Here is a 15,459-nt window from a genome sequence, read left to right as displayed (position 1 = left end):
AAGTAATCTATACTTGCTTCTTCCATTTCCCACTTGCAAACTGGATCTTTTTGTCATCACTTTACTGAAACTTTGCTCTTAAATACCAGCTAATCATAAAATCGTATGGCCTTTTCTTCACTTATCTTCCCAGGTCTCTCTTGACATTTGACACTACCCTTCTTTCCCTTTTCATAATTTTTCCCTATCTTGGTTACTGTGGAATTGTCCTTTCCTAGATGTTTTCTCCTCTCTCTTTGATTACTCCTTCTTTCCTTTCTTCACCAGTGCTTATCATTCCATTTATAAAATAGAAATGTCACTAAGATTTTGCTCTTCTTTTTTAATTTAAAACTCTGTTCTCTTGGTGATCTCCTTTCCTCAGCTTTCCTTTTCATTTCTTTTTGACTCTGAATCTACATGTTTTTCTCCATATTTCTTCTTTAAACCTTAATTTATGTTTTCACTCTTCAATAGATTCAAAACTAAATTTATCATCTTCTGAAAAATCTTCTCATCTCTTTACTTTCAAATCTCCCAGTGACCCATCAGAGCCTATGAATCTTTCTTCTTAATAACCTCGCATTACGACTCTGCAGTAGGTTCTCTCTTTTCCAATCCATCCTACATACTTCTACCAGAGTATCTCCTAATACGTAGCTCTTATCATGTTGTTTCCCTCCTTAGAAACTTTCAGTTGTTTCTTACCAAATAACAGTCAGATTCCTTAGCCTAGTGTTAAAAGTCTTCTATGATTATTTCTCAAGATACAGTCTTAGGATTACGTACGTTAGAATCACCTGGGATATTGGGTACCATTGTAGATTTTTAAGGGTCTCCTGTGGCTCAAGAATTTACATTTTTAACCAATCTTAAGCTGATTCTTAAACACACTAACATTTGTTAACTACTGCTTTATGATCTCCCTTTGTTTACTGCCTCAATCTTACATAACATTACTCAGTTTAACTGTAACCTACATTTCTGCCACATTGAGTTACTTATCATTTCATCATTTTGACCTGATTGTGTACCATGCTTTCTAATGTGTCTGCTCTAGCTGTTTCCTCCATCTGGAATGCCCTCCATCAAGATTCATTCCAAATACTCCATCCTATTTAAGCTTTTCTTGACCTGAGCTGAAAGTGAACTCTCCTTCCTCTGAGCATTTTGTATGTCTCTTATGAGACTTTTCATAATTACCTTAATCAATTACTTATAAACATGTCTTTTTTTACTATAAGACTGAGCTTCTTGAGTTCCATTATCACGTTAGGTAGACGTTTTTGTATCCTCCATAGACATAAACACAAGGTATGGGACCTGGAATATAGGTTATAATAGATATTAAATAACTTTTTTTTAAAATAATAAACTGATAGTTGATCAAGCAATGTATCAAATAGATAGGTAAATATATGATAATCTTATTCTACCTCATGGACTTGTATTCATTTCTTCTATAGTGAAAGTAGAAAGACATCTGGAATTGCTTACTACTGAGAAAGAGTTGAAGGGATTGTATTTCCCTTAGTGAAGGAAAACTCACTAAGACTTTCCATACACAGTTAAGTTTGAAAATGCTGATTCCCCTGTCTAACTCAGGCAAAGAGGTGAAGGAAAAATTTACCAGATAGGAGAGTTAAGATGGCAGTGTAGGTGGACTCTGAACTCACCTCCTCCATGGACACAATAAATTTACAACTACTCTTGAACAATTACCCCTGAGAGAGAACTGAAATCTGGATTAAAAAAACCTCCACAACATGGGACAGTGCTGACTGAGGTGCAAGAGGCAGAAATTCCTTTCTGGAGAGAAACAAAGCCACCTTCACAAACCACGGTGCTTCACGGCTGGCTGGGAGCAATCCTAAGGTACACAGCCTTCCTTGGAGGAGTAGGGGATCTGAGCAGGGGAGCATTACTGCTATAAACAGCTTTTGGACTCAGCGTAACTGAGATGAGAGTCATAATACCTGGCTTTGCTGGCTACTAACAACAACGGGCAATACCCCCAGAAAAGCTATCAGACATAAGGGGAAAAAAAACCTGCTTTTAAAAGGCCCACAGACAAATTCACTTGTTTCAGAAAGCAACCTAAAATCACCAGAAAGAAAGTTGCACAGTCCCTTGGTGAAAAGAGACTCACCTGATAGTCTCTGAGTGCATCTTGGTGAGAGGGGAGACCTCTCCAGGGGCTGGACATTGGCGGCAGCCATTATTGTGACCTAGTACAGGCGTGCTGACACAGATGCTGGCAGGCGCCATTGGAGTTATTCCCCTGGCCTGTTAACCCAGGATCTGCCCACCCACTAGAGCACCAATTTAATCCAGCTCAGCCAAGGCAGGCAGGTCTGCCCTAGGGACTGGCCCCACCCAACAACAAGCCCTGGGGCAACTTGTGGGCCTACATAGGCAGGGTGCCTGGATCCTCTGCATCCGGGTAAGTGGGTCTGCTTCATGGGTCAGGGTGTGCGCGAGGAGCAGGTGGATTATGTAAGGCATTGGTGGAGTGTGTGGGGCCTCTGCAGTGGTGCAACTGGGTCCACTTCATGGGGTCTGGGCGCACACATGGAGCAGGACTGTGTTGACGGTGTGTGTGTCCCTGTGGGCAGTGGGGCTTGTCAGCTGTGGAAGACTTATGCTTCTCAAACAGCCACATAGGGGATTGGCCTCACCTTCCAAAGCCTGAAACAGTTGGGTGCTCCTGTGCCTGGGGACGGCCTCACTCAGCTACAATCCTGAGAAAGCTGAAAATAGCCTTGCAGGCTGAAGGCCTACAGCAATTGTAAGCCCTTGAGCCTAGCAGCCATCCACGCTGGGGGCCTACTGACTTAACAGAAAAACTGCAACAGGAATGTGCTATTAGACCTTCCAACTAACTGTGCTGGGGCTCCCCCAACTGGATAAAGTGATTGAAGGGTCCATAGCAGCCACATGCAGCTGAGCATTACAACCAGCCAGCCAAGGGGGGCAGCCTAGTCTCCCTGGGCACCTGCAACAAGAGCAACCTTTCCACAACGGAAGGACACATGTAGCCCACACAGGGGTCACTCCTGGAACATTTGGAACTGGTGATGAGAGGGAAGCACGCTGTTGGGCCTCATAAGGCATCTCTTACATAAGGCCACCTCTCCAGGATCAGGAGATGTAGCTGACCCATCTAATACGTAGATATAAGCACAAAGAAAGAGGCAAAATGAGGAGGCAAAGGAATACGTTCCAAGTAAGGGGACAGGACAAAATCCCAGAAAAAGAACTAAATGAAACATAAATAAACAGTTTACCTAAGAAAGAGTTCAAACAAAGAGTCATAAGGATGCTCACTGATCTTGGGAGAAGAGTGGATGAACTTAGTGAGAACTTCAACAGAGAATTGGAAAATATAAAAAAGAATCAGTCAGAAATGAAGAAGACAATACTGGAAATGAAAAATTCACTAGAGGGACTCAGTAGCAGAGTAGATGATAGAGAAGAACAGATCAGCGAGCTGGATGAAAGACTAGAGGAAATCACCCAAGCTGAACAGATAAAAGAAAAAAAAATTAAAAAGAACGAGAACAGTCTAAGGGACCTGTAGGACAACATCAAGTGCACCATCATTCATATTATAAGTGTCTCAGAAGGAGAAGAGAGAGACAAAGGGGCAGAGAATCTATTTGAAGAAAGAATAGCTGAAAACTTTCCTAACCTAAGGAAGGAAACAGACATCAAGGTACAGGAATTACAGAGAGCACCAAACAAGATAAACCCAAAGAGGCCCACACCAAGACACATCATAATTAAAATGTCGAGAATTAAAGGTAGAGAATCCTAAAAGCTTCAAAAGAAAGACAAAAAGTTACATACAAAGTAAATCCCATAAGGCTATCAGCTGACATTTCAACAGAAACTTTATAGGATAGAAGGGAGTGGCATGATATATTTAAAGTGCTGAAAGGAAAAAACCTACAGTCAAGAATACTCTACCTGGCACAGTTATCATTCAGAATGGAAGGAGAGATAAAGAGTTTCCCAGACAAGCAAATATTAAAGGAGTTTATCGCCAAGAAACCAATCTTACAAGAAATGCTAAAGGGACTTAAGTGGAAAAGAGAAGACCACAAATAGGAATAAGAAAATTATCAAAAAAAGAAAAAAGCAATAAAATCACTGGTAAACGCAAAAATATAATAAAGGTAGCAGATGAACTACCTATGAAGATAATATGAAGGTCAAAAGACAAAGTACTAGGGCTGGCCCAGTGGCATAGTGGTTGAGTTTGCGCTCTCGGCTTTGGTGGCCTGTGATTCACGGGTTTGGATCCTGGGCGCAGACCTACACACCACTCATCAAGCCATGTTGTGGTAGTGTCCCACAGACAAAATAGAGGAAGATGGGCACAGATGTTAGCTCAACAATAATCTTCCTCAAGCAAAAAGAGGAAGGTTGGTAACAGATGTTAGCTCAGGGCCAGTCTTCATCAACAACAACAAAAAAAGGCAAAAGTACTAAAATTACTTATTTCCATGATAAGAGGGTAATACATACACACACACGAAAAGAGGTTAGATATGATATCAAAAACATAAAATGTGGAAGGAGGAGAGTAAAAGAGAAGAGCTTCTAGCAAGAGGTCAGCCTAAAGAGACCATCAACTTAATATAGATTGCTATATATGTAGGTTATTATATACAAACCTCATGGTAATCACAAACCAGAAACCTATAATAAATACACAAAAAATTAAGAGAAAGGAACCCAAACATAATACTAAAGAAAGCCATCAAACCACAAGGGAAGAGATCAAGAAAAGAAGAAAGGAACAGAGAAGAACTACTAAAACACCCATAAAAAAGTAACAAAATGGCAGTAAGTACGTACTTATCAATAGCTTCTTTAAATGTCAGTGGACTAAATGCTCCAATCACAAAGCATAGGGTGGCTGATTGGATAAAAATACAAGACCCATATATATGCTGCATACAAGAGACACACTTCAGACCTAAACACACTTAGAAACTGAAAGTGAAGGCATGGAAAAAGATACGCCATGCAAATGGCAATGAAAAGGAAGCTAGGGTAGCAGTACTTACATCAGACAAGATAGACTTTGAAACAAAAACTGTAACAAGAGACAAAGAAGGGCACTATATAATGATAAAGGGAACAATCCAACAGGAGGATATAACACTTGTAAATATCTATGCACCCAACGTAGGAGCACCTAAATACATAAAGCAATTATTAACAGACATAAAAGGAGAAATAGAGAGTAACACAATAATAGTAGGCAACTTTAACCCTCCACTTACACAAATGGATAGATCATCCAAACAGAAGATCAATAAGGAAACATTGGCCTTAAACAACACTTTAGACCAGATGGACTTGGTAGATATATACAGAACATTCCATTCAAAAACCACAGAATACTCATTCTTTTCAGATGCACATGGAAGATTCTCCAGGATTGATCACATATTAGGCCACAAAACAAGTCTCAGTAAATTTAAGAAGATTGAAATAATACCAAGCATCTTTTCTGACCACGACGGTATGAAACTAGAAATCAACTACAGGAAGAAAATCAGAAAAGCCACAAATATGTGAAGATTAAACAAAATGCTACTGAACAATAATTGGGTCAATGAAGAAATCAAAGGACAAATTAAAAAATACCTGGAGACAAATGAAAATGAAAATACAACATGCCAAAATTTATGGAATACAGCAAAGGCAGTTCTAAGAGGGAAGTGTATAGCAATACAGGCCTACTTCAACAAATAAGAACAATCTCAAATAAACAATCTAACAGTGCACCTAAAGGAACTGGAAAATAAACAAACAAAGCTCCAAATCAGTAGCAGGAAGGAAATAATAAAAATTAGAGCAGAAATATGAAATAGAGACTAAAAAAAAAAAAAAATAGAAAAAAATCAATGAAACTAAGAGCTTGTTCTTTGAAAAGATGAACAAAATTGACAAACCTTTAGCCAGACTCACCAAGAAGAAAAGAGAGAAGGCCCAAATAAATAAAATCAGAAATGAAAGAGGAGAAATTATAATGGACACCTCAGAAATATAAAAGATTATAAGAGAATACTATGAAAAGCTTTATGCCAACAAATTGGATAATCTGCAAGAAATTGATAAATTCTTAGAATCATACAACCTTCCAAAACTGAATCAAGAAGAAGTAGAGAATTTGAATAGACCAATCACCAGTAAGGAGATCGAAACAGTAAAATCTCCCCAAAAATAAAAGTTCAAGACCAGATGGCTTCCCTGGTGATTTCTACCAAACATTCAAAGAAGACTTAATGCCTGTCCTTCTCAAACTCTTCCAAAAAATTGAAGAGGAGGGGAAGCTTCCTAACTCATTCTATGAGGACAACATTACCCTGATACCAAAACCAGACAAGGACAACACAAAAAGAGAAAATTACAGGCCAATATCACTGATGAACTTCAATGCAAAAATCCTCGATAAAATACTAGCAAATCAAATACAACAATACATTAAAAAGATCATACACCATGATCAACTGGGATTTATTCCAGGGAGGCAGGGATGGTTCAATATCCGCAAATCAATGTGATCACAATCAACATCCACAATCAATGTGATACACCACATTAACAAAATGAAGAATAAAAATCATGTAATCATCTCAATAGATGCCGAGAAAGCATTTGAGAAGATACAGCATCCGTTTATGATAAAAACTCTGAATAAAATGGGTATAGAAGGAAAGTACCTCAACATAATAAAGGCCATATATGACAAACCCATAGTTAATATCATTCTCAATGGAGAAAAACTGAAAGCTATCCCACTAAGAACAGGCACCAGACAAGGATGCCTGCTTTCACTCTTATTTCATATAGTATTGGAAGTCCTAGCCCGAGCAATCAGGCAAGAAAAAGAAATAAAAGGGATCCAAATTGGAAAAGAAGAAGTGAAACTGTCACCATTTGCAGATGCCATGATTTTATATATAGAAAACCCTAAAGAATCCACCAAAAAACTTTTAAAAATAATAGATGAATACAATCAAGTTGCAGGATACAAAATCAACATATAAAAATCAGTTACATTTCTATACACTAACAACAAAGTAGCAGAAAGAGAAATTAAGAATACAATCCCATTTACAATTGCAACAAAAAGAATAAAATACCTAGGAGTAAACATAACCAAAGAGGTGAAAGATCTGTACACAGAAAACTATAAAATATTGTTGAAAGAAATGGAAGATGATGCAGAGAAATGGAGAGATATTCTGTACTCTTGGATTGGAAGAATTAACGTAGTTAAAATGTCAATACTTCCTAAAGTGATTTACAGATTCAATGCAATCCCTATCAAAGTTCCAACAATATGTTGCACGGAAATAGAACAAAGAATCCCAAAATTTATATGGAATAGCTAAAGACCCTGAATAGCCAAAGGAATCCTGAGAAAAAAGAACAAAGCTGGAGGTATCATGCTCCCTGATTTCAAAATATACTACAAAGCTATAGTAACCAAAACCATGGTAGTGGTACAAAAACAGACACAGAGATCAATGGAACAGAATCTAGAGCTCAGAAATAAACCCACACATCTAGACAGCTAATTTTCGACAAGGGAGCCAGGAAGATACAATGTAGAAAGGAAAGTGTCTTCAATAAATGGTGTTGGGAAAACTGGACAGCCACATGCAAAAGAATGAAAGTAGACCGTTACCTTCCACCATACACAAAAATTAACTCAAAATGGATTAAAGACTTGAGTGTAAGACCTGCAACCATGAAGCTTCTAGAAGAAAATATAGGTAGTACCACTTTGACATCAGTCTTAGCAGCATATTTTCAAGTACCATATCTGATTGGGCAAGGGAGACAATAGAAAAAATAAACAATTGGGATCACATCAAACTGAAAAGCTTCTGCAGAGCAAAGGAAACCATCAACAAAACGAAAAGACAACCTAACAATTGGGAGAAGATATTTGCAAACCATATATCTGATAAGGGGTTAGTATCCAAAATATATAAAGAACTCATGCATTGCAACAACAAAAAAACTGAAAACCCAGTTAAAAAATGGGCCAAGGATCTGAACAGACATTTCTCCAAAGAAGATATACAAAAGGCCAACAGGGACATGAAAAGATGTTTTCAACATCATTAACTATCAGTGAAATGCAAATCAAAACTACAATGAGATATCACCTCGCTCCCCTCAGAATGGCTGTAATTAACAAGACAGGAAACAACAGGTGTTGGAGAGAATGTGGAGAGACGGGAACTCTCATACACTGCAGGTGGGAGTGCAAAGTGGTGCAGCCACTATGGAAAACAGTACGGAGATTCCTTAAAAAATTAAGAATACAACTACCATATGATCCAGCTATTCCATTGCTGGGTATTTGTCCAAAAAACAAGAAAACATGAATGCATAAAAATACACGCACCCGGGCTGGCCCCATGGCTTAGCAGTTAAGTGCGGGTGCTCCACTACTGGCAGCCTGGGTTCGGATCCTGGGCGCATACCGACGCACCGCTTCTCCGGCCATGCTGAGGCCGCATCCCACATACAGCAACTAGAAGGATGTGCAACTATGACATACAACTATCTACTGGGCCTTTGGGGAAAAAAAAGGAGGAGGATTGGCAATAGATGTTAGCTCAGAGCCGGTCCTCCTCAGCAAAAAGAGGAGGATTAGCACGGATGTTAGCTCAGGGCTGATCTTCCTCACACACACACAAAAAATACACGCACCCCTATGTTCATTGCAGCGTTATTCACAATAGCCAAGACTTGGAAGCAAACTAGGTGCCCATCAAGGGACAAATGGATAAAGAAGATGTGGTATATACACACAATGGAATACTACTCAGCCATAAAAAACAATGAAATCCGGGCATTTGTGACAACATGGATGGACCTTGAGGGTATTATGCTAAGCAAAATAAGTCAGGGGGAGAAAGTCAAACAGTATATGATCTCACTCATAAGTAGAAAGATGAAAACAACAACAATCACATAGAGACAGATGGGATTGGTGGTTACCAGAGGGGAAGAGGGGGGAGAGAAGAGGGTGTAAGGGGTGATTAGGCACATGTGTGTGGTGGTAGATTATAATTAGTCTTTGGGTGGTGAACCTGATGTAATCTACACAGATATTGAAATATAGTGATGTACATCTGAAATTTCTATAATGTTATAAACCATTGTTACTGCAATAATAAATAAATAAATAAATTAATTAATTAATTAATTAATTCCAGCTATACTCCCAACCCTGAAGTACTGTTCAAGGACTGAATATCTAAAGGCCTTCCAAAGTATTAGAAGATTCTCTTTTTAAACATTATTTCTTGTATATCCTCAAGTATAGTTTGTTAAGAATTACAGCACAATTTCAAGTAGCTATATATGTTGCTTATTTGAAAAATGTATTATACCCCTCAGACAGTATTTTCTCTTAGGCTCTAGCAATTTGTATGTGTGAACTCTCTTGAGGGACAAGCAGTTTACTTATGACCCATTCTGTCTACCAGTTTACCTGTTGAGGAATTAAAGTAGGAGATAGCGGAGTAATACTTACTCTTGGGTGACATTTAAAATTATGAATACTGCATAGCCATGAGCAGAGCTGTTTTCCCATACCTTTTTAATGGGAAAGTGTTTTTAGAACATAACTCTGGTGGATTTTCTATTACTTTTTAGTATTGTGTTGAGAAATTTGACCTATTTAGCAGATTGCAGATTTTTTTTTTCATTGAAAAGTGGTTTTCAAGGAATATAAGTTTCTGTCATAAAGCAGTACATACTCATGAGAAATTTTATTCGCCAAAATAATATTTATTTCTTCTGGTATATTCTTCGCTAGTTGGATGGAACTGACTTATCCAATGGGATCGGTTAATGCTTCAGTTCTTATTTCTGTGAAAGGAGATAGAATATTGCCAAAATTTTAAAATAAAAATCATAGTATTCATATTTTACTTTTTATCTATATTTTTTCAATAACAGCAAAACCAGAGGAGTACTCCTGAGATGGAAAGACAGAGAGCTGTGTACCATCTTGCTACTAGGCTTGTTCAAACTGCTCGAAACTCTCAATTGGATCCAGACAGTTTACGAACATATTTAAGTAATCTCAAAAAGAAGTATGAAGCAGATTTTCCCGAGGGTGAACAAATTTCAGGAAAGACTGAAGAGTAATAACAATTCACATCTTGTACTAATGAAATAATATATCTTAATATGAGGAACGTAGAATTCATTTTTCCCAAGGGCAAAAGAAAATATTTGCTAAATTTTATATTTTAATTGAAAATTACATTATATTAACCTCAGAATTCTCATCTATATACTCTGTATAAGAAGATATTTGTTATTATAACTTAACAAATAAGAACTATTTAAAGGATTGATTTTTATGTTAGAAAAAAGTCAGTCTAATGCGACACTTTTCTCATTTATGAAAATTCACTTTATTAAGTCTTAAGTTTATTTATACTTACAAGGTATGGTTTAAAATGTTATTGTAAATACTTTAGTTAAAAAAAAACCTTTCTCTTTAGGTCTGGAAACTTATGTGAGTTTTTCTTTTACACTCTGTTCTGAAGCAATAATACCCTATGACTTGGTTTCTTATACCCTCAAATTCCAACACTGGATGCTTCTGAAGTTCATTAGAATGATATTAGGAATTTTAAAGGTTTTTTTGACATTCAGTGTAGTTCTAAAAGATGAAAATAAACAACTGGATATTTTGCAATGCAGAGAGTGCTTCTGGAAGGGGAGTCACCATCACTGACCCTTTCAGTTTTCCAAACAGCCAGGCAATCAATTTTCTACTCACCAACCTCTTCTCCTTTCCAAGTTTTCATTTTGGCCATCTTTTTCAGGTGAGTAACCAAAGCAGCAGAAAGGTAATATTGATTTGTTTGCCTCCGTTGTTAGTTCATAAGGGAACATTTTATGGAACCGTTTTTCTGTAGGCAAGTGGCTTACACCACCATTTCAGAGTTTACCCAGATGTCATTCTTGTTTCATAAATGGACAAAAGAAAATGGAAGACCATCAGTTGTTCAGTAACTGTAAAGAGCTGTTGTCTTCTCAAACACCTTATTTCTACAATTCCATCTTACTGGATGTCTTATTTGTATAATTTCAGACCAAAGGCCTAAGATAGGAAAGTTATTCTTTTCTTGGACAACTAAGTATCTGGAACTCAGGGTATGCATTTAATAAGCTGCAGTATTCATTGTAACTTAGCCAAAAAAAATTATTGACAGACTGGTTAGGGCTCCTTTTTTGGTCAATATATGTATATTTTATTTTACAAAATTTAATATTAATATTTTTCACTTGATTAAACTCTCAGCATTCTAAATATGTATTAGTAGGCAGATATATTGAAAAAGTTATAATTTGAATGACTTTTTTTTTGGAAAAGTAAATGTAAATTAGTGTTAGTATTTACATTTGATATATATTAAATGTCCTATTAGAAGGTGTCATGTTTTAGAAAGAGAGTACCACAGTATTTGAATTTGACCATTTGCTGTTTTAATTCACAGCCTTTGAAATGAATTCTATTTTATGCAGTCATTTCTAAAAGCAGTTAGATTATTTAGGCTTGCAGCGAATTTCTAGAAGGTACTGAGGAGGAAAAGGGCATGGCAGATTGTTTGGGAGGGCAAGGAAGAAAAGGGAGGAAGCAATAAAACGCAGGAGAGCAGGCAGTGGAAAAAAAACAGGCAAGCAGAGATGGTGCAAAACGTTAAATATGCTGAATATCATTTGCTGAAATGTATTAACTTCCTTTTAGATTTAACCTCCAGTATTAGATTCCACCAGACTTTTAAGAAAATTTTTTATCATTCAGAGCTTTTGATGCAAAAACTGCAGCCAACTAATTAATCCTTTTTATTTTAGATTTGGAATACTGAAATAAAAATAGGTTTATATCTTTTTAAAATTAAATTACTTTTTCTTCAATCATTTCGTGTGTAGCAGAAACATACAAAAAAGCAAATCAAATGAAGATATAATTATTATGTCATGTTACTGTATAATAGAGGTGAATACTAGAGAGACAATCCATTCTTTAATTTTAAGATTTGCTCTACTCTTCAGTACCTCTTTGCCTTTTTTTTTTTTTTAAAGATTTTATTTATTTATTTTTTCCCCCCAAAGCCCCAGTAGATAGTTGTATGTCATAGCTGCACATCCTTCTAGTTGCTGTATGTGGGACTCGGCCTCAGGATGGACGGAGAAGTGGTGCCTCGGTGCGCGCCCGGGATCCGAACCCGGGCCACCGGCATCGGAGCGCGTGCACTTAACCACCAAGCCACAGGGCCGGCCCCAGTACCTCTTTGCCTTTGCCTTTCTCTAAAATTATAGATCATTATCTCATAATCCAGCATTTTAAGATAAATGTCCATAATGTTTTAGCAAACTCCTTTTATTTCCACCTAAAAGCCATTCTTTTAGTCTGTTTCACTTTTCTCCTCACATAAAGTAGTCTTTTTGGGGTCTAGGGATATAATATATGGGAGTAGAGGAAAAGGGCAGCTTATCCTCATGCCTAAGGAAGTAATGCATCTGTTTATTTTTAAATTTACATACAGTAAAATTAACTCTTTATTGGTGTACAGTTTTATGAATTTTAGCACATTTATGGAGTCATGGAACCACTACCACAATCAGGATACAGAACAGTTCCGTCATCCCCAGATGATTCTCTTAGTGCTATCCCTTTGTAGTTAAATCCGTCCTGACCCCTAACTTTAACCCAGCAATCACTGGGAATAGTTAAGCATTCTTTCCCGATAGTTTTGTTTTTTTCAGAATGTCTAACAAATGGAATCATATAGCGTGTAAGCTTTTGAGACTGTTTTCTTTTACTCTGAATAATGCGTTTTAGAATTTATCCATGTTATTGTGCCTTTTTGTTGCTGATTAGTATTCCATTGTTTGTATGGAATTGTTGTACCACCATTTATCCATGCACACACTGAAGGACATTTAGGTTTTCAGTTTTTGGTGATTGTGAATAAAGCTATTGTAAATATTTGTGTACTATTTTTTGTGTGAGTGTTTTTAATTTATCTAGGTCAAAAAGGAGCAGAATGGCTACATCATATTATAAGTGTATGTGTAACTTCATAAGAAGCTGCCAGCCTTTTTCCAGAGTGGCTGTATTATTTTGCATTCCCATCAGCCATGTATGAGAGTTCCAGTTGTCCTACATGTTCTCTAGCACTTGATATTGTCAGTTTTTTTTTTTAATTTTAGCCATTCTAATAGGTATTAGTGAGTAATGGAACAGGCGACATACTAGGTGCTAAGAGTACAAAAGATGTCTGACCTTGAGGAGACCTTTCAGGTGTAATAAAGACCAAAACACATATTTTAGGGTTTTAACACCATGTTTTAAGTACAATAATAGAGCAACATATTAAGAAGGGTAGTGACACACACAAAAATGTATAATTCTTTGTGAGTCAAAGGAGTTTAAAAGATAGTAAAATATGTCAGGTGTTCAGGAAGGGAAGAACACTTTAGATAGAAGGGTCAGCATATGTAAAAGCAAAGAGATGTGAAACAGTAAGCAGTTTGGCTTAGCGAGGGGATAGAGTGTATATAGTGGAAAAAAGTAAAACCAGGTGCTTTCTATCAATTTCTCCTGTCGACCACTGAAGAGTTTTAAGCTGTGTTTGTTGTTAGAGGGTGGTGGTAGTAGTGGAGGGATAACATGATTCACTTTCCTTTTTAGAAAGATCATCTGGGTGGTATCATGAATGGTTTTGGGATGGGCAGTTGAAACCAGAGTCAAGGAAACCAGATAGTCTAAAAGACTATTTCAGTAGTCCAGTAGAGAGTTGATGATAAAAGCTAGAAACAATGAGATGGAACAGCTGTGTGTGTATGTGTTTGTGTGTGTGTGTGTGTGTGTGTGTGTGTCTGTGTGTGTAGAGGAGGAGAATGGAGAGTGTGTAGTGGCTGGTAGGGGAGAGACTGGTAGAGACTGCCATGTGAGAACACGAAAACCCAGGGAGAACACCATGTGAAGACAGAGAATTGGAGTGATACATCTTCAAATCTAGGAATGCCAAAGATTGCTGAAAAATCAGCAGAAGCTAGAAAGAGGCAAGGAACGATTCCCCTACAGGTTTCAGAGGGAGCGTGGCTCTGCTGACACCTTGATTTTGGACTTCTAGTTTCCAGAACTGAGACAATACCTTTCTGTTGTTTTAAGCCACCCAGTTTGTGTTACTTTCTTATGGCAGCCCTAGCAAACTAATATGGAAGGGAAGAGTTAAATGTGATTCTAGGTGGTGATGCCATCAACTATGTTGAGAAATATGAAAGTAATAAGAATTTCAATAGGAAGAAGTTCTGGAAATTTAGATGCTGCTTATTGACCACACTCTAGCATAGGCATGAGCCATGTCTAATAAAAGTGATGACTAGACTGAATTCATTAAGCTCGCTTAGAGCTTAAGAAGAGGAAGGAAGAAAATGATGGAAATTAGAGAATAGATGTAAAAAGATTTGCTGAAATATTTTCCCAGGCAAATCACTTCATCTGGATCAGTGATCTAGTGTTTCTTTATAGGCTAGACTAAAGGTATCTTTTTTTAACTTTCTTCATATTAACACATATTTTCAACCAAAATATATAACCATCTTATATGCTACTGTAAAAAAATATTCAAATGTTAATACATTGCTTGTAGTATGAACTTCCTATTTACTTATTTATAAGCCTAAAATATGCTCAGTTATAATTAAATGTAGTTTAATTAAGTGTATAAATAAGCATATCTATAATTCAATCCTATAATGCATTTATACCTCACAGGATTGAAAGTAGAAGGAAAAGAGCCAGTGATCTAGTTATATTACTATTTTGCTATTTCCATTCTGTTTTTTAAGAAACAAATCACACAGTTGTTTCTCTTAATATAGGGCCAGAATGAATACCCTTTTCATATGAATTGTCAAAATTTTGATAGTCCCCAGATGGCAATTAGACAGTGACAATGGCTCCTATCTGCCATAATCTATTAAAATGGATCCTAAAATACTCAGTGATGAGGTGGGGAACAGAATCTTATTGTCAAGAACTGTGAAAGGTCTGAGATGTTTACCTCACTTGTAAACTTGCCACAGTTTCATGTTTGCTGTCAGAAGACAAGACTCCTGGATCAGAAACAAAGAGCTTTATGACTAATGGCATGGCATGCAGCATGAGCTTCATGTTTGTGTTGGTCCCACATACCCCCATCCTCTAAGACATGGAGTGGTCCAGGTAGATGTGCACACAGTGGATTTGTGTTATAGCTGAGGAACTCCAAGCTTGGGAAACTCCACTCTTTTATAATGAGCTTCAAGCAAACCTGCTCCACCTTTTCCCCGGAGGAAGACATTATCTCTATTATGCTAGATGTTGAGCAAACCTTTCCTCTGCTCAGAGAGAGACATTCCATC

At 37.2% G+C, this 15,459-nt stretch overlaps 1 protein-coding gene across 1 annotated transcript in view; it reads left to right on the top strand.

Moving 5' to 3' along the window:
* The window catches only part of MSH4 (mutS homolog 4), a 91,951-nt gene extending 78,915 nt beyond the window's left edge, over positions 1-13,036 (top strand). The window contains exon 20 of the mRNA XM_004431512.2: positions 9,985-13,036. Coding sequence (XP_004431569.1) covers positions 9,985-10,176 — 192 coding nt within the window. The 3' untranslated portion in view covers positions 10,177-13,036. The remainder of the gene's footprint in view (positions 1-9,984) is intronic.
* The last annotated feature ends 2,423 nt before the right edge of the window (positions 13,037-15,459 follow it).

This window comes from Ceratotherium simum, chromosome 2, assembly GCF_057802395.1.
Source record: "Ceratotherium simum simum isolate JZ-2026a chromosome 2, ASM5780239v1, whole genome shotgun sequence".
In the NCBI taxonomy this organism is placed as follows: Eukaryota; Metazoa; Chordata; class Mammalia; order Perissodactyla; family Rhinocerotidae; genus Ceratotherium; species Ceratotherium simum.
The sequence above is the reverse complement of the archived record's forward strand: the minus strand, read 5'-3'. Positions and strand labels throughout refer to the sequence as shown.